A 25,847-nucleotide genomic window follows, 5' to 3' on the forward strand; every position below is an offset into this window, starting at 1 on the left:
CACCATATTCTAATATAGGCCAACTGAGTAAGAAATACATAGTTTGAAGTCATCTGCGATCTAATGTAAATGTAAATTTCCTCAAAATGTTAATTTTGGGTGAGACATTAGATTTTTAGCCCACCATCTAATAGATGGTGGGTTATTCAAATCGCCCTGCGTCCGTGGTCCGTGGTCCGTCTCGCCGTCCGTCCATCCGTAAACAATTCTTGTTACCGCTATTTCTGGAAAAGTACTGGATGGATCTTTCTCAAATTTCATATGCAGGTTCACCTTGGTCCCTAGTTGTGCATTGTACCTTTTTTGAACTGATTCGCATTCAAGATGGCCAACAGGTGGCCATCTTGGATTTTGGATGTAAAAGTTTGTTACCGCTATTTCTGAGAAAGTACTGGATGGATCTTCCTCAAATTACTTATGCAGTTTTGCCTTGGTCCCTAGTTGTGCATTATACCTTTTTTGGACTGATTCGAATTCAAGATGGCCGACAGGTGGCCATCTTGGATTTTGGATGTAAAAGTTTGTTACCGCTATTTCTTGGAAAGTACTGGATGGATCTTTCTCAAATTTCATATGCAGGTTCACCTTGGTCCCTAGTTGTGCATTGTACCTTTTTTGGACTGATTCGAATTCAAGATGGCCGACAGGTGGCCATCTTGGATTTTGGATGTAAAAGTTTGTTACCGCTATTTCTTGGAAAGTACTGGATGGATCTTTCTCAAATTTCATATGCAGTTTCCCCTTAGTCCCTAGTTGTGCATTGTACCTTTATTGGACTGATTCGAATTCAAGATGGCCGACAGGTGGCCATCTTGGATTTTGGATGTAAAAGTTTGTTACTACTATTTCTTGGAAAGTACTGGATAGATCTTTCTCAAATTCCATATGCACTTTCCCCTTAGTCCCTAGTTCGAATTCAAGATGGCCGACAGAAAAGTGCCCACGTCCTATAGTTACCATGTATTATTACTGGATAAATCAGTCGTTTTGTGAAATTAAAATAGAAATAAATAAAGCGCTTGAGCAGTGTTTCCGTTCGAGCACTGGTCAGGTTAGTCTTACAAACAAATACACAAAATTAATTTTGGTTTCTGCTTTTTTTTGTAACAAAATGGATAACGCTGTTTTAGAGTATTTCTATTTCCCCCATTATTGACGGACGATACATCCTGATGCCAGAGGTTGTAGGGATGTTTCATCCGATGTAGAGCCACATTGCTTGATAACAAACAAATGTCATCTTACCTAAAACCTTGCCAGTCACAACATGACCCCAAGCCAATCCTGATAGATCTGTTACACGGTTCCAAAGACTGGTAGCAGTCTTTCTATGGGACATTTAAACGGTAAGTACTTAAAGAAAGAAAAAACAGTTCGCATGCAACTAATTCGTTGACTGTTAGAACTGTTACAGCCTACATCTCTGGAATCAGAGGAACCATTGATGTAAGATACGCAGAAGAGTGCAGCCACTGAGAGATTGAAAAGTAGCTTTCTATTGAAGAACAACATGGCAAATAGGGTACAAAATGAGTCAGATCTCAAAAGACAAATCAAGTCGTTGTTTGTAAAACTGGATGCCACGGCAGATAATAGAGATTTTCCAAGTTTAGATATGGAATATCTTCAGTAAACGTCATGTGGCACATACCTAATATCATTGGCAGCCGGCTGTGTCAGTGGTCGCCTCAATGATGATGGCGACTATAAACACTTCTAAAATATAAAATGAGTGTTAGATCCACTCATGACACGATACCGAGGTCTAACGCGATGTGTGTTTTAAGTTAACAAGACAAATATTGACCAGTCCGTTTTAAAATGTATGTCCATCAGAAATGGCAATCTTAGACTTGACAGACTCATCTATATCAGCTGCTTTCCTCGATAATTTCCAACAACGAATCCAACAGAGACAACTTTGCGCCAAGCTGTGTGATGAACATGACGATTTCAATTTCCCTATTGTGATTTTTTCATTATTTCTACGTAGTAACATCTATGCTTCCCCATTTTATTCAATACCAATATCATGATTTCCGTGTAAGATTTCGTCTTCTGACACAAGACGATGCTTCGAGAGATGCCGTTTGATGAAGATAACGAAGTTTTATAGTCGTGCGATATGTTTAAGTTTAAACCGAATCGTGAATACTTTCATCCCCACCACACCGACACTAACAAAAAGCATGGTGGTACACAGGCCTTATTCTTCGTTATAATATTAGCTTTAATTCCAGACATTTGCATAAGCTGAAAGCTTATTAAGTAAACTAATGATGTACAACTTTCGAAAATTGATATAATGACTGGTGTCAAGTATTACAGATTACAGGTATATGTCTGATAAAAAAACTTTATTTATGTATATATTTCCATTTACATGGTCTTTGGTAAACATGAAGTCTGGTGAGTGGGAAGCCGGGTCGCTGTACACTTGTGGTAAATATTAATGTGAAATCATTATTGCGTATATAGAAAACTCCAAACAATATGTGAATGGAAATGTAAATATTTAAAACATCTCACAAAGAATGGAATAGAAAGAAAACGTTTACTTGGAACTATTTTCTGTTTACTTCCTGTAGTTGACAACCTTCCCGCAAAACTGGAATCAACTGTTTTGCTGTTCCATCAGTTGTCGGTCTGTTCCGTTCGTGCGTGTAACATCCATTGAACCGACGATTATTGTTAAAATGATTTCAAAATGTAAACATAAGATTTAAAAAAAAAAGCATTTAGACTGCATTTAAAAAGATATTCCAACATGACGCGTTAACGTCATTTAAATATCTGTAAAATAAGAAAATCGCCTTTACCAGCAACACAATACTTCAAGTGCATCCTCACAAAAGCAATACTCTGTATAATAAGGAAATACATTATATATAGATGTTATAGTGTCATTATTGCGATTGCGTATTAAGAATACAATGAATGACACAGCTTGACATTACCCCACGTGTCCAAACAAACATAAACATTGACATCGTAGGAAAAGAAAATAAATTTTCTTCAAAATCTATTTTGATAAACAACCGGTCGGTCACAGTTGATGTTTTTTGCAAATAGTTTGGTATGATATATAAACAGACAGTTTTCTTTCCATTTTCTATCTATGATAGAAAACATCATGTCTAGAGGTCTAGCCTAATATTTGTACATTTTCCAGTTAAATATCGTTTGGGCGAAGGGAAATAAAACTTCCCTTATAACTAAAGGTTTACAAAGGTAATGGGTGGTATATTTCTAATTTAGGTGGGGAACACTGAAATTGTAATAGAAAGTATTACACGGATAAAAGAATGGCGAAGCCCATCTTAATATTCCCCACAATGGCGTTCCGGAATGATAATATTCAACGAACATACTGATGCTGTTTCTATGAAATTCAATAGTGAAGAGAAATGAGATTGAGAAAGAAATGCAATATTTGGTTAGTACAATTTACCAAAATTAAGTCATTATACATATATTAATAACAAAAAACATTATCGGATAAACATACAGAAATGGTAAGATCTGAATATTTTCATGTTGCCCATTTCACGGAGTATTTTTAAGTTATAAGAAAAGCGCAAACAAAAATTAAATTTAGGTAGATAAAAGTTGCTTCCCTTGTATTGTATTTTGTCTTGTACCACTTTGTTGTTATGTGTGAGAGAGATTACTTAAACCGGCTCTGCCTGATGTCCAATACCTTCGTCATATAAGTATTTATTTATATGTCAATAACATTGTTTGAAATTGAATCGAAAAATTGAAGAAAACGCTCACTACATTGATATTTTGCAACTTATATCTTATACATTAATAGATTATAATGACACTGCATATTTAACATTACCGAAACAAATATGAAATCAGCGACAATTCCAGTATACACGTTTGCGTCATCTCAAATATCTTTAAAATATGCAAATCGCCATTACCAGCAACACAATACAAAAAAGAAATACTCTGTATAATAATGAAATACATTGTACATATATTTTATTTTTATTTTTTATATCTATAATAGAAAACGTAATCAAAAATCTATTTTAATAAACAATCGCCACTAGCATAAGATATATGGTAATTTTCCAGAAAAAAAAAATCTTTTTTTTTATTTTTTATATCTATAATAGAAAACGTAATATCTATCGCCCTAGCATAAGATTTGTAATTTTCCAGTTAAATATCGTTTGGGCGAAGGTAAGTAAAACTTCCCTTATAACAAAAGGCACAACTGTAGCATCAGACTGATAGGTTTAGGTGAGAGGTTACGTAAACCGGATATGCCTTATGTCCAATAAATCTGTTAAATATATATTTCTATGTCAATAATATTGATTGAATCGAAAAAATGAAAAAAAACCCACTTATATCTTATACATCAATAGAATATAATGACATTTTGAATTTTTAACATTGATGAAAAAAATATAAAATTAACAACAATTCCAGCAGTATATCGCCCTCGAGATAACATCATTTCTGTAGAAGCCTCTGGACAAACGTTGGGGACGCAATCCGTCTCATTCTATCCTTGCTCACATACGATCATTGTCTTGGTCCTTGGGAAGTATTCAGTGTCGTCTACTATGGTCCTTTACTTGCTCTGTAATAGAAAATAGCATAAACTATGATGACATCTTTTATACTATAGAGAAAAAGGCGAGTAATTCTTCATTCCTCAATATGAATTGTTGCATTGTTTTGCATTCATCATTGCTTTTTCGGTGTGTGTTTTGTTGTTAATGATTTGACAATCTTCAAAAGTAATCATGAACGAAGTTAAAAACCACAAACAAAAAAGTTCTCCGTCGTTTTTTCTTTTTCTAGAGTGGTATGTTTTGGAGAGAACTATCTAGATTAATGTTTATCTCGGTTTCTTGTTTTACTGTTATCTGAGGGTCATCAAAGACGAATTCCTTTCATATTTGTATACGTTATGCAAGAGTATGTTGCAATTGACAAAATGTCTAATACTGTTTATGAAAATTAATATACACGCGACTTAAGATGACAAAATGTTTAGGTTAAGTTGTTTTTTCCCGTACGTTTGATTTCGGAAAATCATTGTAATTCTAAAAATTCACAAAATTATAGCATTTTTAGCGGAAAATTGATAAAGATTATCAGCTTCAAGCTTCAAACTAACACTAGTCGACAGTCGCTTTTGTGTCTACAACCATTCGCTGTTTTGAACGGAAATGGCCAGTTGAACTCTCGAAACTTTATTTAAACCGCCGCTTTCTTACTGATTTCTATTTTTTTCCCCGAGTCGTGCAAGACATTGCTTACACTCTCTGAATGATAATGATATGAACTAGTGTTGGGTAACTCCTATCTTATTTTAATTTTTTGACTTTGTAATATAATGGTAATGTAAATTTTAAAATATTATGATTAACAGAAAGTGCACAACTTCAACAGATATTTAAATGTTAAAATGCATTTTTATCAGTTGGGAAATGAAAATCTAACCATTTAGTCCCTTAAAGACATTGTAGCAATCATTATATGCCTATCAGTTCAACTTTGCTTCAAACATACAAACAATAAGGAATGAACCAACAAAGGAAATGATAGAGGACAACTAGAGATATCCTATTTTATGCAAGGCATCAGTCTGTTATTAACGAAAAACATTAACACCAGTGTGAAAATATAGGAGAAATGGAAACAATTGTCTTATTTTTTATGGAACGAATAAAGCGTTCTGTTTAGTTACCTACGTTAAGAGTACATAATGATGATGCGATATTCACCCATAAAAACAAAAAATGAAAACTTTCATCATGGTAAAGTGATTAATACCACGTAAAGAATGTGGGAATACATCAATATTTTCCCCATGATATAGGCTCTATTATCGTTTTATATCTATGATATCGATATTGCTTATTTATCCAGCAACATTATGATAATCAGCGGGATTCAAGTTCTATTATATCTCTAGTAAAAATCATAACACGAACATTTTTTTTACCTTTTGAGTTATTTTATCTTGGCACGCCATACGAATTCTTTCTACCGTTGCGGGACACTGAAAGAAATAATCCTCCGAAAGGTTTTCGTGTTTCCTCGCGGCTAAGATTGCTTCCTTTATGGCATAAAACACTGATACTGCCAAGAGTAATGGCGGTTCCCCTATGCCCTATTGAAAAAGAAATAAATGCATCACCGTGACATAAACAGTTATTGTTTAATTTGAACAAAACACCTATAACACGGAAAAAAGACAACCTTGAATATAAAAAGACTAGGTGTTCAGGGTGAATAGCATCTTTGCTTCATCCACGGCAGCCGCCTTGAAGAAAAAAACAGGAACCTTTCCGTTTGTTTCCTCTGGCGCCATATGAAACATGATGCACAGCATTATAATTTGTCTTCCTTTAGTGTTGCAGTTTTACCTTGGCCGAATAGACTGTCTTTGGCCCTTCCGCGTATTTTAGAAGTTTAACATTCATCTGCCTAGGGATGTTTCTTATCCCCGGTACTTTGTAGTCCAGAGGACCTGTACTGGTGAGTTCACCCTTGGCGTTGACTTTCAATTCTTCTGTGGTCATCATCCCAACACCCTTAAATAAAAGCAAGCGGAATTCATGTGTCAAGGAATTATCGAATATGTTCCGCACTAACAAAAAAATTCCCTTTTAAAATGTCCGTGTTTTTGCAATCATTCCAAATCTTGAAATTTAATACGCACAATATCTTGTAATTAATGTTGGACTGACTTCCTACCCAGCTCAAAATGAGGAACAGATATGTTTGGTGATGGACTATGAAGTATCCACACAAAGGAATGACTTACCTGGACGAAGCCTCCCTCAATTTGTCCGACGTCTATCGCTGGATTCAAACTCTTTCCTACATCCATTACGATATCGACCCTTACAACCTTAGAAATAAACAAAAGTGATATATGTTAGAATCACATACGTATTGTATGATTTACACTGTTCGAGTCAGAATTCCGATAAATTCTTACGTTTGTAATGAAGAAACTTAACGTATTCTTTATAATTACAATATCATTTATATAATCAAAAAGTTTCATGTCTTTATTTATTAATACCTGAGTTTTTCCTTATATAGAACAACAGACATTTTACTGAAATTAATAAGGGGTGAAGTCAATTACATTTCTATGAGTTGATTAAATATTGAATTTACTCTTTATTCGTTGCCACTTTAAATAACGGTTAAAGACAAGCCTGTGAATAGTACTCAACCGAATATTAATTATGACAAATACGATAAATACATAAATGGTACTGAATGTACATATACATTTATCAGAGGTAACTGTTTCAATATATAAGTCTTGATATCACCCGATAATCAGACACTACTACAGGAGATATTTCAGTTCATATTCATTCACAACGTACCTGGTGTTCTCCTGTAAGAACATCGATCTCAACCTCAGTACAGGCACTTCCATAGGTGAAGTAGTGAGAGTGAGACCCACTATTCTTTTCATAGTCGTATCCCTCTTCACGAGGTCTAGACGTAATGATAAAAGGTTTGGCTTTGATATTTGTAAGGAAAGTTAATTTCCTGATAGTAGTGACTCAACTTTACTAGAGAATTGCATAGTTATACACAACATGTAAATAATCAGAGGCATATGCATACCCATAGAATCCTGTTGCGGAAAGACTCACTCTTGAAAAGTAAGCAGCGGTCACCTGTTAAAATAAACTGATTTCTATAGATAAAACTAACAACGGAATTTAGGTACTGACTTTTTCTCCCATGTAAGTCAGGCTAATTTCATGTGCATACACATTATACCGACATACCAAACCAACAATTGTAAGCGAGTTCAAATCTTTGTGACTACTGACTTATCTTTGTACGTATTTAGGATAATAAATTCACATAGAACACTTATTTTATCCGTCTGCATCGTATATATGATACAATTACATCATCACAACCTCATTACAATACACATGTCATGAGAAACGGAAAGCTTACCCATGCGTTCCAGCCACCTTCAGGGTTTTTCTCTTTTATTGGAGCCAATCTATCCTTTATTTTCTTGCAGGCTTCCTTTAAACAGTATAAATTGAAAAGATTTTAATATTTGAGAGGAATTAAATTTCGTTGTATTCGAGGTCAATCAAGAAGTTAAATATCCAGCAAATATTTTCACGGGAAACGAAATCTGTTACACCTGTATACGTAAACACCAGTTCATATACATGCGAACTTGCCCTGTGAACTTGTCCTAACCGCGACAATGTAGCTATGCCCATCTAGTTCCATTGTAGAGTGTATGGCTTCTAATTACTATTCAGTTTCAATGTTATTTCTATAGCGTTTAATGCCCATCTATTGCCAGTGTAGTGTTTATAGCGTCTAATTCCTATCTAGCTCAAGTATAGTGTTTATGGCATCTAATGCCTATCTAGTTCCAATGTACTTTCTATAGAGTCTTATGCCCATCTAATGCCAGTATAGCTTTCTCAGCTCCAATGCCCATCTAGTGCCAGTGTAGCGTTTTTATGCCCGATGCCCATCTAATGCCTGTGTAGATTTTATACCGCCTAATGCCAATCTAGTGCCAGTGTAGTTTTTAACCACAACATGGTCATCTAGAGCCGGTGTAGTAGTTTTAGCGTCTGATGCCTATATAGTGCCAGTGTAGAGATTTTAGCGTCTGGCGCCTATATAGTGCCAGTGTAGTGTTTTTAGCGTCTGATGCCTATATAGTGCCAGTGTAGAGATTTTAGCGTCTGGCGCCTATATAGTGTCAGTGTAGTGTTTTTAGCCTCTGATGCCTATATAGTGCCAGTGTAGTGATTTTAGCGTCTGATGCCTATATAGTGCCAGTGTAGTGTTTTTATCGTCTGATGCCTATATAGTGCAAGTGTACTTTCTATAGCGTCTAATGCCAATCTATCGCCAGTGTAGTTTTTATAGCGTGTAAAACCAATACCTTCACACATTATTATTAATGACCGAAAATATCGGTTCAGCTTGACAAGTGCTATGTTTACCTGAAATACTACCTTTACGATAAGAGAGTTCCTATTAATGTTATAACGCGTGGTATAAAAAATTATATCATTATTGTCTATTTTATATTAGTGTACACCTGAACAAATAATTATTTGGACACACTACTCATACACATTTGTCTCAGAATACTAACCAACACCGCTCCTGCGTTCAAGTCGGCAGCATTACTCCCACCGGTTTCGGAAGTGTTTGGCGCCGTGGTTGTACTGGTCTCGCTGATGATAATCTTCTCGTGCGGAATTTCTAATGTTGATGCCGCTATCTGTGAATAATGTAAGATTCGCTTCAATAATGATAACCAGGAACATCACTAACTAAAAAAAAAAAAAAAAAAAACTCAGCTTGCACGTCTTTATAAAATGAACAAAATATTATTCTGAGAAAAGCGAAATAGATCCCGCCCATCTAATTTCTCTTTTAAATACGTCAGTTTTCACGAGATATTCTCTTTTCTTAAAATCTATCGACAATGATCTGCATAATAAGACATGGCATTACTTAATCGCAGTTGCAGAATCACATACTATTAATCATGGGTAAAGTATTTACCATCATAATAGCTTATCATATACCTGGATCATTTTTGTGTGGAGTCCCTGTCCAAGTTCTACACCTGAATGGGCCAACAGCACTGATCCATCCTTGTAAACAAGAACCAAGGCTCCGGCCTGTGGCAACAAATATATTTACAGTTATAAATTGATTATGCCTTGCCCTGCTTTTCTGTTATTGGGCGACGCCTTCAACGTCCTTTATACATCACACTGTATTTCCAAATGCAGTTAAAATGAGGGTCTCACAGCGAAGGTTTTAATTCCAAATCAATATAAAAGTTACCCCCTGCGTAAAGAAAATGCACTACCATAGAAATGTTACATAAGATAGTGGATTGTAATGCGTATGTGTTTAGATCTTAATTGTCTTTGTACACATAATATTTTCCTTTATCAAGGAATTGCAATTGTACATTACCTAAAACGAAGAAACAATTTGTAATGTATGTATAATAGTTGCTATGTTGGTATGTGTGATTGCAGCACTGGCAGAGTGAATGATGTTTGTAGAGAATGTGACCCTCCTCTGTGAGGTCATATTTTGTACTATAATGTTAATATCATTGTCAATAAAACGTTTGAAAAAAATATTAGCTTTTAAATTAGGTGTTATATTTTCAGATGAGTAGCAATTGATTTAAAACTCCGAGTAACGAAACCAACCCAATTCTTTTTCTTCGAGTTTTTACCTCGTTTCTTAACTAGTAAGGTATTGAATGAAAAGTGAACGGACAGACGCCGAGCCATAGTGTGAGGTTTGGACTGTCCGCCACAATGACTGATATATTATCTACTTCTCAGCCCGTACATTGTAGTTATCATTCCTCCCACTTGTAAACTTTGTTCACAAATATTTACATTATACAGTACTATATAAGATAATAGTGTTATTGTTATCAACATCAACTTCTTAATGTCAGTGAAAATCAATATGAGAGACTGTCCCTGCATGAACTGACATTCACACTACCATCGCCAAAACACGATGACATAACATGTATCATAATCTATTTACAACTAATTTACTGTAAAAGAAAGAAACCGAGTGACACTATTCGGAGATGAAATTACCTGATTAAGAAATAAAGGCGGATATCCGATCCCATACATACAGGGAACGATGGAAATTCCACGTTTCCTCCAACGATTAGCACTACAATTAAATATTTTTACCATTATACTATATAGATCTACAATAAGACTGTAATCTAATACATGAAAATTGATCAATTTATTGTATTACATATACATTGTTTCTGTCCTATGTTTAAATGAAAGTTTTACTGAACAACTGTGCCAAAGTATTCAGTTTAACAATATATGATAACTGAATTATTAAGTGACAATTCATACCCTGATATGTCAAACAACGAATAAAACTGCATTATTAAGCTATATCGTCACTTTCGAAAAACCAACATTAATCCAATGAAGAAGTTTTGTCTTCTGATGAAGAATTCTAATCTACATACCTAACTGTTGGTGAAACGATGTGTATTATTGCAAAATACAGCATTAACACATAGTTGATTCATTAAATGCACAATACATTCTGAGGTAACCTGTTGTATGGCGCCAAGTATATAATTTGTTACTACTAGGAATTAACTTAATTGGGACTGTATCCCGGGTCCCCGATTCAGCACATACCCAATCAGAAAAAAACAGACCTAATATCTATGTTATATCAAATATATATCATCCTAGTGCCATCGGGTAATGCGATATAACATTTTGTGCTCATTCAAGTCTCTGACCTGTTGAATGCATGAATATTTTTGACACGTTTGTCGAATTCACTATCTTGTTTACACTCCTCCCAGCAGCGGTACAGGTTGTCGTCATTGATCGGCATGTTGAAAGGTGTCACATCACCTTTTCGTAGCATATTTGTGTCCCGTACCTAACAAAGATATCAGAATACAACATATTATTGTACTTGGCTTCAAATTTAATATTGCATTGAGTGGAATAAATTCAAGGCCTGTTGAATGGGGTCAGTAGATGAACAACATATATGAGAGACCCATTGCGTCTCATTAAGAGCAATTAGGGTATAGTGTTTTGCCTAAGCACAACACCGCGTAAGCACCGACCAGGTCATTTATCAGCTTCCTGAGACACATAACCGCAAAGGGCACGGACATCAAAACTTAATTCTTACCTAAGGTTACGTAAAATGTAGGCAAACGTCCCACTATAGAGCCTTGGCGGCTCCAAATTAAAACAAAGTCACTACTGTGTGTAATGTAGGTCATACTGAACAATGTTTTGACACGCTCTCTAAGTAGTCTATTTGAATGGGAATCAATGTTGATAAGGTTGCATAATACGACAAAAAACTGAATATCAGTTTAGAAGCGGGGGAAATAGCACCACATAGACTTAATGATAAAACGTTTTGTGATGATACAATTACAAAATAGTGCATACTTGTTCAGCTTGTATGTTGAGATGGAAAGCCACTTTTTGTATCATCGCCTCGGCCACGAACATCACCTGCGGAGATCCAAATCCTCGGAAAGCAGTATTAGATGGCAAGTTGGTTCGGCAAAGCTTACCTTCAGCTTTCATATTGGTGAAAGTATAACATCCCTGTACCAGGAGCATACCGCATTTCATGATCTATAAGCAGACAAATTTGTTATAACTTGTACAAGTTGGTGGGACTTTTTAGGAGCTTACTTCTAAAAGACAATAAACAATTCGCAAATGATCTTGAAAAGAACGGAATCAACACATACAAGCAAAATGATAATTCCATACAAGTGATATTATCCTAGATTGCAATTAGTACCATTCTCATTTGATAAATTCCCGACATTTGAAAGGACAGTGTTATTTGTTGAATTTTTTTAAAATGTATTGAAAGTTCGAATTTCAGAAAAATAGATTCAGTTGTCCACGACGTTACACGATGTACGATGTGCACAGATGTCTGCACGCTGAGAAAAAATAGAAATATACACAAGTGTTGGATAGTGCAATTAATTATTTGAACATGAGTTTTATGATGACCGATCAATTTTAATATGCCTGTAATCGCTATTGAGTCATAACTGCACGAGTCTTCCGATTAATTTTCAATATATACGCCAACAATAGGTACCAAACTACATAAAATGTGCGTCCATATCGCACAGTTGTGCGGTAGAAACTGTGTAGTGCTCGTGTGCGCACATCGTGCACGCATTGTAGCATGATTGGCACATGACTCACGCAAAATGTGCACACAAAGGCTTTGATGCGTCGTGCTTTACCTCATCTATATATGTACATAGAGAACTTTATATTCATTTCCATGATTTATGAAATGACATCATTCTTTTCTTTTCTATAATCTGCAAATTAATCCTAAATTCCGTTAAAGCCGATGTAAAGAAATTTATTATGCTAGTTTTAAAATCCATGTTATTCATTTGTGACCTCCCATGTTAATGAATTGTAAAGCTAGTTACGTCTACGTTAAGTACTTTAAGAATGTTTTAGCAATAGTGTTCGGACACTGATAGCACAAAAACTGATAATAATACATTTTGACATTTTTAATCTTTGGAGGTCATCTTACCAACGGGCTAAGATCTGTTGAATACCCTGCATTGTAGTAGTACTTCACATCACACCCTACAATTCTTCCGTCTTTCTTAAAATACACCTGGAAATACAACATACCAATTAATCACACACACTAGTAAAGATAGATCAATATTACTCTTACTGTACTTATATAGTAGACGTTTTTCATCATTCGTGGTATAATATACTATTATAGAGTGTATTATGTGTCAACCACTAAGGGGTTTGCTATAAAGATAAATAAATGGTATCCAAAGCGCGATCCTTACATCTACAGCATCACTTACCTTGTACTTCGCTTCAATCGGATGTCTTTTGCCTGTTATTTTAAAATCAAGTTCTCGATCGTAGATGCATCTCACCGGCCGGTTTGTTCTTTAAAGTTTTAAAGTACAGTTTTACGTTCGCTGTATATGCACACGTATATCAAGTGAATTAACATTCATTCCAGTGTAGTTTTATGTATTTATTCACTAATTTAACACATTTTACTTCTTTCCCTGAACATTTCGAATTTTATATCAAATTGAGCATATTTATAAAATCTGAATTGAAATATTAGCCAGAATGAACTTATTAGCGGGAAGAAAATCAATATTGTGTTTTCAATGAATGATTATTAATTCGACTTACTTCCATGCTCCGATAGCTGCTATACCCGAAGTTACTATTGAATCTGTAGCTTTTCCACCAAATCCACCACCTATAATGTCAAAATGTAAACTCATCGATGTTGTTGATGTTTCATTATACCAGCATCCAACAAAATTGGTCAAATCCATTCATCAAGATGCATTTTAGCCATATCCTTATATATTTTTCTTGTTTAGATATGTAAAATATCATACGTATACGCAACAAGCAGATGGTCATTGAGTAGAAATGACATTACACTTACCTACACGCTTAACTCTGGATGAGATACGATTGCTATCTAATCCGAGAAATTTGGCGACATCTTCCTACACACCAAAAATATTTAAATGTACAGAAATAATGGTCTTAAGATTAAAGTACAATTTTAAGTCGGGCATTATTGTTCTTTTGCTGATTCAAGTTCTTCATGATTTCATTGTATACAACTAATGATAAGAAGAACTAGGCCATCATTCGGTTTCATGGTGCCCTCATGGTAAAAATAGTTGTTGGTATAGTGTCATAGTTCATGGTAACAAATTAAGCCCGGCTGCTATCACTGCTTTGTAATCCATCAAAGGAAAAAAAAATTCTTCAATTCGAAAGTTGGTCATTGTCATTAAGTGGAAACAAAGTTCTCTTTCACAATATGCTACAGACCAAACACACGGGTTCTTTGTTCTTTTCCTAATAAATCTAAAACTTTCATTGCAATGAAAAGTCGGAAGGAGTCATGATGGCAGTAAAAATTGAATCGAAATGTTGTACTTTGCATGCCTTTGAACTACCGAAGGATTAACAATAACTGGTAAACATAATGCAGAACTATAAAGTTCTGAATCTGATTTAAATCTACGCTTGGATGTGAATACTAACCTATTTCTAGCTGAAATTGTCAACAAAAGTTGTGATGACCATGTGTTTATATCAACGTTGGTAGTCACAGAATCTGTTACCTGTAATTGCGTGACACCTTGTGTGGAAGTGATAATGTCAAGTTCGTTCTGTTCCTTCCTAGGGATGACCAGGGAGGAATGGGGTTCCATATACAAATGTTCCTGGGCCCCTGTCTCACACACTCCTTCCAACACAAAATCTGCTTCCTTCTCTGCCTCCTCCATACATCCACGCTCCACTTTGTAAGCATGTCCAAAAAACTGTTCTTTCATGATGGCATCCTGTAAGATCAAAGATAAATACCGTGCTCGTTAACCACTCTTTGGTTTTGTAATGTTTCGGTATCATAATCGATTAAGCAATTGATAAATAACATCAAGCTTACTTAAAAAGGGGGTGAAAACCATAATGGTATGAATTTACAAATAAGTGAAATATAATAATTAGTATGCTAATGTACACGCAATATCAACAGATATATCATTATTTTTGTGTTTTATCTTCAGTAAAATTGTATCGTTTCTGTATGTAAAAAATATATTTCTATGTGTGTTATTTTGGCATGTTTGTTGAGCAGTTATTAAGTTTGTCGAATCCTACTTGGATTGATATTGTTGCTTCTAAGGGTTCGTATTTAACTTCCACCAGTTTGACAGCACGGTTCGCAATTTCTCTGGACTCTGCTAGAATGACACAAATCGCCTGGCCATGGTAAGATACCTAGATTGATAACAAAATAGAACATAAGTATCATTTGTGATAATACAAAGACATACATAAATATACAAATGCCATACCGGTTTTCATTTCAACAGTGTAATTTCACTGAAATTTAACGTAGTACGCATATTCTCTTTACATTCTTCACCATTAATACCGACTCAGTGTTCCCTTCATGCATCATATGGCAAAGGACTAATTACACAGATAACAAAACAGGATAAAATTCTTTGTTGAACATTACTAACATATTTCGTCCATTCAAAAATATGGGAACCAAACACATTGCAAAATTACGTAGATTAAGACATAAAACGGATAGAAAAAAAAAAACAACAAGAAATAAACAAACGTGTACTCTTCATAACACTACACAAGACTTACAGTACATTTAGATATTTTAGCACCTTTTACCATCGGCAGTATGGAATGAGTAGGTGAACATTCATCTCAATAATCACGGCAATGACACGATAGAAACTAACGGGAAAGTGTGAAAAATTATATCCGTAGCGTGTCCCTATCACGTCATAATTGTTGTCATATCAGCGGTCCGCCGTACAAATAGTTTTCTCATATAATTGATTACAATGTCAGTAGTAAAAATCTATTTTGTAGTTTAAATAACATCAAAACATACATAAATTTTAGAGAAGATATAAACAAGTAAATGGCTTGGTAAGTGATTTATGCCCAATTTGAATGACATACTTTGCAGGCATACAAATATGTCATAAGTAAAAGGTTTAACTCTTCAATAACATTTCACATACCTCATCCTGACATAAAAGAACATTGTCTGGCACTAGGAAACCGTAATTATTGTCGCAAGGAATATCCTTGTAGTCTATGTAGTCAATTACTCCTTCCATTTCCAATGCTGCCGACACGTCCACCGATAGAATCTTTGCATGAGCATGTGTACTGGTAACAAGTCCAGCAAACAGTTCGTCTAAACATCACACAAAAACATTTTAGCATATATATATAAGCACTAGTCTCAAAATGTAATGTTCTAAAATCATAAAATGCTAGAAAGAAAAATTGAATATGATTTTAAATATCAAACCACTTATCAGTTTCACTATGGTATATAATATATAATACTATATACTTGTAGCGCTTGGGATATCGTCAACGAACTGCGCTTCTCCAGCAGCAATGTATCCTGACGTCACATTAGGTATAGGTTTCCATACGGCTTTGGTATCACTTTCGTCTGGAATATCGTATACTTGGATACCGGACGTGGGTATGTGCGACAACCCTGCAGGGAACTCGGAACAACCCGTCTGAAAATGGAATGTCCATGTTTTAAAAAAAAGTTCTTTTGATCTTTTCATGTTCAAACAGATTTAGATTGGAATTTAAATTAACTGAATAATAGTTACCTCTAGTTCCGCTTTTATCTTCATGAAGAATTTCAGGAAGAAGCTACAAGCTAGTGTAGTTCTGAAAGGTATATTGGTATATGCTGTGCTTTGCAGTTCAATCATCAGGGCGTCGTTGACTTTCTCTAACATGTCTTCGTTCCAAGATCTCAAAAAAATAACACATGATTATAGCGAGCTTTAATCCTTAACCAAACGAAATATTGATTGTCGTATGAAATATTTTTACCTTTTGATAGCCACGTTTACTGCCCTCGTGGCTAGTACTGGTTTGTCGTCAGTGCCACCAAATGCCAACCTCATATTCTGAACCACTGTAGTCCCTTTTTCGAACTGAACGTACAATCCTGTGGTTACGACTCCATAGTCAAATCCACGACGATTTGGTTGTTTTAATCCCGACATATGTTCGTCCTAAAAAAGGATGCAAGTGCCTCTACCATTTATTCACAACTTTCAAGATCTAACATTTTGACAGCATCAATTCCAACATTCGTCCGTAAGATAAGATTGGCTACACATAAAATATAGCGATCATGATATCAATAACGAAAAAAAATTATGGAAACATTTTGTTCCCATCAAACAAATTGTTGAATGAAAGGGATAGGCAATGAAATTTGGAGTAAGTATTGAATAGTTATTAAATTGATTTGAAATATGAGTTAATCTCTCATCGATATAATTATGAACATTAACGCAAATACAGTTTGTGCCTACTTTTCATATGTTCCGTGAAATCATCAGGACCGCATATCATGAATATCGTTTTAATCGCTGATATATTCAACTGCATGGGCATTGATGCCATAAGATATATGCGTACCACGGTTATTGATATACTCATGAGTTGTACGTACATCTGACAACAGAGGAACCCGAATAGAAACCAATATCTGGTCCTGATAAACATTATTTTTGGCGCTGTGTACGAAATCATTGTCCATCGGTACCTCCTGTACACCTGCAACAGGCATCGCATTTGAAAATCACATGCTCGGATATATCTTAAGTGCAGAAAGCAAATAATTTGATTACAATGTCATCAAACATCAAAATCAAATGAGTTAATTTACACTTTTAAAACGCTATTTCGATATTGACATAAATACCTCCATTCATTTTCCTGAATTCGAGAACTGCCCCGGCAGCCATGAAGAAAGTTTGCATGTCTAGGTTTGGGATCTTGCTCATCACATGACCGCCCAGTGTCTAGGAAATTAGAATAATATATTTCAAGAGGTAAACATGCAAAAATATATCATATAATATTCAAATACATCAACTGCCTTCACCGGAAACATAGAAAACCTGTCTGTGTACAGGGAGACTTACAGCTGTGTTTTTTATTTGATCCGCCGCAACCCATCGCAAAACGTCCAACATTGCAGAAATGGTCTTGTTTGCTGAAATACAATCGTGAAGATTTATACTCATGCATTTTTAGCTCGCTTTCACACGACACCATCCTGAATGATTAACATTTTTAGGTTTCTCATTATTATAAACTTTCTCCTAATTTGAAAATATCATTTTCTTTAAGGTGGAAAATAACGCTGTATTGTGGCATTTGATTGATTGGAATTTAAAGAATGTTTGCTTTCTATGAACTTAGTAGCTATGTAATGACACTGCAACAACACTTCCTAAAATGGTTTCTGGGTGAAAATATGATTAGTTGAAACTAATGAATATTACGTCTTTCTGATCACCCTCGGCTGATGAGAAAATAATTACATTTCACGGCTAAAAGCTCTGATTCTAGTTGTCCCATGGTAACTCCAGCACCAATCCTGATTTCAGAAGACGTGAATTGCACACATTGCAGTTCCGGTAGGTGGGTACAGCAGATAATCACATTAGAAGTCATTGCCCCCTTTCGTAGCAGGTAACCTAAGATAAGACGGAAAGGGACAATGACATGCTCATATATGCTTTCATATACGTATTGCCTTTTACTGATTGTTTTATAGCCCTTTCCTGAATGCATTGTAATTTTTCCCGGAGGTCAATTTTGCGCGGATTTATTAAAAACTTGATGTCAAATGGATTTTAAAACCGGAAGTTATGAAACGGACAATTTACCTGTTTGAACCTTTATTATCGATCTCATTTTGATACAAGGCCTGAAAATATTAATATAAACAGCATTTGAAAGTAACAACTATCACTGTCTCTGTATGATTAATTCGCAATACACAGAAAAAGCATTCTTAACGCATTGTGCCACTTAATTCAATCACAATTCTGTGTTGTAATATTGCATTTCTGAACACTTTTCAGCTGTATTCAGAAAATATTGATCAATTAATAAGCTTCTCTTCTGCTTCGCGTAAGCATTTATCACTCACCAATTGTATTACAACCAAGGACAAACTGGGCTTTCGGGAAGTTTGTCAGGAGTCTGAGAGCCTCTTCAACTGTTGTTGGTCGATACCAAGTGTATTTGCTACTTTTAAACGTCATAAACTTAGTGTGGTAGGCCGAGTTTAACTGGAACACATTAGAAATAAACCTGACTTTACGGACAAAAACTCGGTTTTCCGATTCTGTTTCTTTCTGCCAATTAATTATCAGATCCATCATTTTCGTTCCAGTTTTGTTATTTCTTTGATAAGAATTATATCAGATTAGACATAACCTTATAAGTTTGAGTCAGATTGAGAGGTTTTCAAAACTAAAGTATTTTTTCGATCAATTTATGAAATCAATAAATTCAAATATCATCGCTAGAGCTGCCTTGCCATGCGATAGTGACTATTCCAGCGAAGAGGATAATAAAAGACATTTGTTCTGGGTTTAATGTAACATAAATGCATTCCACACCAGTTTAAAAAAGTAGGTTGTATCAGCATTTTCAGTTAATCGGGAAGATTCGTCATTTCCCTCCTACAAAAATGGTTTTACGTAAAATTCGCTATTTTACTCCATCACCGAAAAGTAAACAAATAGTATAATAATAAAGGCAAAATGCAAAGAACATAAACAAAATATCGGAGTTAATTTTCATTGTCTTCGCTGAATGTTCTGTTAATCAGGATTTAAGTGAAAACTAAAAAGTATAGCCCAATACAAATCATTTTAAAAGAAACAACTTCTAAAGGGGTGATATGTGATACCGGTCATCACTACCACGACTGTATTTGTCGATTATACAAGAAATATAGACACAACGGGATGTGCATTACAATTTGAAAAATTATAAGAATGAATAACCATGCAATATCAGCGTACATTAATTAGCTGTTTATATATATATATATATAGTAAAGTTCCACAGCCATGCGCATTTGTATCACTTTGTATAGGAAGGAACATATATAATCATGCCATCAACAAATAAAAACAAAACACAAATACGTAGATAAGTGCTTACAGCTGTTTCAAATCATCCTTTTCATCTTCTTTTACATACATGCTTATTAATAGTGGTACTTTATCATCCTATACAAATCTGGAATCAGTTCAAACGAATACCTCAAACAATATGAAGGCGATGATATTTCAGTGGATAAAGCAAAGGGCAATTAAACCTCAAGTGATTATCCATGGATTGCACAAGGTTCGAGCTATCACTACCAGAGGCATATTTGTCGTCCTGGTGGCCATTTTAACCTACATACTTTGCATAGCTTACGACAGGCATCCAACATGTTGTTCGGTGAGAAAACAGTCAGCTACTCTACGGAATTCTCGCCTCAACCTACAGATTATCATGGCGGTTGACAAGGAACTCTCATCAAAATGAAAATATTATAAGCAACTTAGTATCGGCCATATTTACGATATTTAAAATATTGACATCATTATCTATAATTAATTATAAAATCAAAACACACAAAGATTGCTCCTAACATGAACTATCAATGATATGTAATTATTGAAATGAAATCCGTCAAACACAATCCTGTGTTTTGTTTTACCTGTAATTCCGGTGGAAAGATGACATCTTGTGTCGTCGCGCTCTTCGGTTCATCATTTGATTTCTCATCCTGGTCTCTTGTTTCTGTCCTGTCCGATTCCTCAAGACAAAGCCCCAGTCCACAAGGACAATTCTACAATATTCATCGTTTTTGCCATCAAGTCAGTAATGTAAATAAACTGAAATCTTACACGAGTTTTTGAGGCCATCATGAAATCTTTGTGCTGTCTTGCTTTATATTGTTTAGATAACTCGTAATGAAACAGAAACATGTAGATTACAGTATGCAAATATTAGAGACAGCTACTTTAAAATGATAACCAAACTCCTATACATTAGATGGATAGAGAGACACTGATGCTACATCAATACGACAAAATCATTTTGACCTCTATGAAAAGCGATTAAAACTAGCACTTCCTGTGAAATGTTGAAAGTGTAATAGAAAAATATATTGATAGTTACAGTACCATAGAGCTCGAAATTCACTCCCACTCAATAGCAGACATAATTGTGTATACAATAAATAAACTGACCATCTTAATAGACCTGGAGGTGTTTACAATAGGTCTATTACCTCTTTGGAAGACCTAATGGTGTCTACATTATGTCTACATACCTCTTTAGCAGACCTAAAGGCATCTACAATAGGTCTATATCCTGTACATCGACAAAGATTTCCTGCAAATCGAAATGCGTAGTTACATAAGATCAATTATAAGATGCAACATTCTGTTGTTGTTCCTTGTGAAACACAACAAACTTTCTGTTCTAAAAGGATTCGCATTCACATATATCTTTCATTGGATCTTTATTTATTTCACACACCTTCAAGAGCTCTCTCCATTTGCTGTTGCGTAGGGTTCGGATTATTTCTGAACAATGTATACATTGTCATCACCATCCCCGGGGTACAGAATCCGCACTGAAGGCCATGAGACTCGACGAGACTTTCCTAAACATTTAAATATAGATAATTTACTTCTGTGTTTAATATATCAATATAAACAATTCTTGTACATTTAGATGTATTTTGTAAAAGATATACATATTTTTAGTAAATTGTCGCACAATAAAATAATAGGACGAGATATGTTCTGAACGGATAGGTGTCACACGGCAATTTCATATTTGACATGACTACTTCGTCTTGAATAAATTAGTCACAAATTCGAAAAGTTGCTGCAGGAAGGCCTTCTAAAAGCTTCAAAAGATATACCTGCATGTATGGTTTTGACGCCGATAGTAAGTAACCTACTTATCATATAATATTGATTTACAACGGACTTACCTGCACGGGATGGAGACCGTTGCGCGTACTGCCAACACCTTCCACAGTGGTGACTGCCATTCCGTGGAGGTAACATAATGGAATCAGACAGGCATTCACTGAAATGTTTCTGTAAGCGCAGAGTATATCAAATCGTTATATATCTTATTGTAATGAACGTAAATTTTTCTCCATATCAAAAGTAATTCCTTCGTAATAGAGATACGTGTCTCTTCAATTAATGATTTCTTTACCTGATTTTCTTTGTAGTGATGTTTAAGTAAGAGACCATGACGGTACATGCCCCGCATGCCCCCTGTCCACATGCCAGTTTGGTACCTGTTAGATATACTGGTTCCACCATAAAGGATAAACAAGATTCTTTAAATAATATATACGTAAATCATAATACAGCATTTTAAGTGTATGAACGACCAATATATAACGCACTCTATAATAATAGTGATCATCCAGGTGTTTTCCGTTAAAGCTGGCGAATAAGTATTGACCTTGAGTGACTTCAATTCATATTTCGTGTTAATCAGCTGTGACGAACATGAATAATTGAGAAGGATGTGTGAACAAATTTCAGGAAGAAAAAGGATACGTGATCTACGCAGGTACTGTAAAAGTGTCAATTCCGGATCCGGTTCCAAGATTCGAACCTTAATAGAAAGAAATGTCGGTTATCATTATCACCAATGGACTTGATATAATTTATGTAGAATCGATTCATGTTATATGTTTCCACTGGAAAGTCATTTCCAACTAGCTACAATGAACAACTGTAAGCATATGTTAATAATTTCCCAATTCAGAGCAGATCAATAGGTTTTTTTCTATTAGCAAACGTTTTGTGATTATCTATGTTTTATGCATCAAAGGTCATACCTAACGTGATAATGTGTATTTGTTATTATCAGAGCAATTTTTTTTTTGTTCATCCAACATTTTAACTTCCAAGTTACCTACATGATCGACTTGACTGACTTATCCGTAACTTATATTCTGTTAGCTATAGCCATCCTTGTGGAAATCTTCAATAAAATAAATTCATATGTGTGTGGTTTTTTGGTTTTGGGTTTTTTTCCCTCGGTAAAGTACCGATTTTTTCATCATTTACATCCAGAATGACGGTTAACTCATTCATGTGACCGCAAAGATGTGTTACTGCATTTAATTTATACTCGTGATTTGAAATAAAGCATGTAGTGTGAATATCTACTGTCATATACATCGCTATATTTATCAGAATGATACGTTATCAGTAGATAATTTAATCAGAGACGACCATACTATGAATTGTCTGGTAATGTGAGTAGGTGACTCTGCCATACATGATTTTTATATGTAATATTCAACGTATAAAGAGTTATTGGTATATATACTTAAATATGATAACAAGAAGCTATTAGCCCTCAAGGATATATCGAGTGGCTGCGACTTTACACCCCAGTTAGATACGAATAGAACGTAGTAAGGTAGAATCATCAGAAAATGATTTTTTACTAATCAAGATAAAGTTTTAGAGCTGGAAGTGTTCAATACAAAGTCAGTTTTCCTAACACTGTACCTCTAGTAAGCTGTTTTTATGTATTTGTTCTTATGCATTTCTTCCCCGTTTTTTTTGTTTTTTCTTTTGTTTGTTTTTATAGTAATTAGGTAATGTTCATCAAATCACCTCTACTGACATTATCCTATCTATACGGTCACCGTAGATGCTTTTAATTGTCATTATTTCACAGTTGTGGTATTTAGTGTCTCGGTTAAGGGAAACAAAAACAAAAAACCAAGATGAAACAAAACTTTTTTTAACGCTGAAACGGAACTGAAATTAAAGATATATGGATGAGGTACGAAATACGATTTAAATTTGAATTAATGATATTTGTAATGCATATCTGATATTCAAAGTTCTTATTGACAGTGAAGATTTATTACATAAAACGTTATAGATCACGTATAATGCTTTTCCCGGATGCAACCTAGATATACGACATGGCTGTCATTCTTTACGTTCCTTTGTGAGAATGTAGAGTTAAATAGCACAAGACGAAAAGTTGTACTTGCTTATCATATGGTAAAACTTAATAAACACAATCGGTCATCTGACAATCGATGGATGGAAGGACAAACTTGAGAATTTGTAGATGGTGGTCTGACAAATCTAATGAACCCCCAGAATAATAATTCTGACCACATTTGGTATAAATCCATTCATGCATTATCATTGACTAACTTTCCAATTTAGGGCCCCATCCCCAGATTCCTAGGGGTTGAATCAATTTTCTGAATTTTTGGAAATGTTAAGCCACCCACAAGGACGTTTCGGACTAAGTTGGGTTGAAATGCATTCAGTCATTCAGGAAGAGTAGCGCTTTGAAGCAAAATATTTAAGGCCCCGTTCCCAAGTCCTTACAGGTCGATTCAATTTTCCGAATCAATGAAATGATAACTCATTTGCAACAATATTTCAGATCAAATTTTGTTGAAATCTACACATGCATTAAGAAGAAGTGGCGTTTTCAAGCATTAAGGAAGAGTTCCCCTTTTAAAGTCCTGGCACTATTGAGTCCCTTGGGGTCAAATCAACGTCATGAATTCAAGAAATGATTCCCTATCCACAATGATATTTCATACCATATTTGGTTTAAATCCATTCAAGCTTAAAGGAAGAATAGCGTTTTGAAGCAAAATATTGACTAACGTCCCCATTTGGGGCCCCGCCTCCAGTTTCCTTTGGTAGAATCAACTTTCTGAATTTAGGAAATGATAACCCGCCTGTACCAACATTCCGGATCAAATTTGGTTGAAATATATCCAGGCATTAAGGAGAAGCAGCGTTTTTGAAGAAAAATATTGACTAACTTCTCCTTTGTGCCCCGTTCCCAAGTCCCTAGGAGCCGAATCATCATTCTGAATTATAAAAAATGATTATCCATCCTCAATGATGACTAAGACCACATTTGGTTAAAATTTGCCCGGCGTTTAGAAGGAGTAGTGTTTAGGAATAGTTTACTGAAGGCGAACGGCTCATGTATTGTTATGCACTATAACTTAGCTTTCAAATTCCTTGTCCTGTTTAACATCAGTCTATGGCTAATAAGGTACATATAGGTATATATGATAATGCATAGTGTGACCGAGGTCACATTTTGGAGTGCTGATAGAAACATTAAAATGCTTGAAAAGTCCATGTTTATGCATCAAGTCTACCAAATAAGTATGTCCCTTTGACATGGACATGCCACGAGAGAGTGCTTGATTTAAGCCCTGTATTAACAACATTGATCCAAATGAACATGCTGTAAAAATAGACTCTTGTGTTTTTTTTTACCATATCATCTACAATTCAAATCATTTAGGGTAGTTGCGTATGTACCTGACTACATGTATATATCCATAGGTATTGATCTGGAACATGGCAATTGATATCAGAATTTTTGCATTGTAAGCTTTAAAATTGAATGTACCGTGTCCTCCATGATATTAAATGTGATATATTAGTGTTGTTATCTTTTATGACGTCGGGGACAAAACAACTGTGTACATGACTATTTTGTGGAATATAATGGTCTTGATATGAAGGCTAAAGTTTTTTGTGTTGATTTTCTTCCAGTCGATTAAGATGCAGATTTTGTTTCCAGTATATAACCAGATATATCAGAACGTTAATTTGCCCATATTGATAGACGATGAAATGAGCACGCTAATATTATTAATTAATAGATTTTACACTCTGACATGTCAAGCAAACAATGAGAAACAATTGTATAAAAATCAAACTATGAAATAGTAAGAGCGTGTGTAAATACCTTTTTGCCGTTAACGAAGAACACAAGTAAATCTGTAGAATCCAT

The 25,847-nt window shown here is 34.9% G+C and overlaps 1 protein-coding gene across 1 annotated transcript; it reads right to left on the reverse strand.

Annotated features, from left to right (window-relative positions):
• Positions 1–4,594: 4,594 nt before the first annotated feature.
• On the reverse strand, positions 4,595–25,847 carry LOC132556757 (xanthine dehydrogenase/oxidase-like). Its single transcript, XM_060221199.1, has 34 exons — positions 25,803–25,847; positions 22,595–22,652; positions 22,242–22,338; positions 22,009–22,117; positions 21,546–21,672; positions 21,337–21,398; positions 20,719–20,850; positions 19,147–19,288; positions 18,533–18,688; positions 18,131–18,201; positions 17,908–18,007; positions 17,656–17,759; positions 17,025–17,209; positions 16,796–16,943; positions 16,519–16,696; positions 16,178–16,356; positions 15,285–15,404; positions 14,744–14,965; positions 14,050–14,113; positions 13,785–13,854; positions 13,439–13,526; positions 13,144–13,230; positions 12,009–12,200; positions 11,333–11,478; positions 10,647–10,728; positions 9,594–9,689; positions 9,155–9,283; positions 7,975–8,049; positions 7,630–7,682; positions 7,383–7,497; positions 6,803–6,889; positions 6,402–6,569; positions 5,978–6,145; positions 4,595–4,603 (listed from the first exon to the last, which is right to left on the reverse strand). The coding sequence occupies exons 1-34, from the start codon at positions 25,845–25,847 to the stop codon at positions 4,595–4,597; spliced, it is 3,864 nt and encodes a 1,287-aa protein (XP_060077182.1).

Source organism: Ylistrum balloti, unplaced genomic scaffold, assembly GCF_031769215.1.
Source record: "Ylistrum balloti isolate Yb309-2 unplaced genomic scaffold, AGI_CSIRO_Ybal_v1 Utg370590, whole genome shotgun sequence".
Lineage (NCBI taxonomy): Eukaryota > Metazoa > Mollusca > Bivalvia > Pectinida > Pectinidae > Ylistrum > Ylistrum balloti.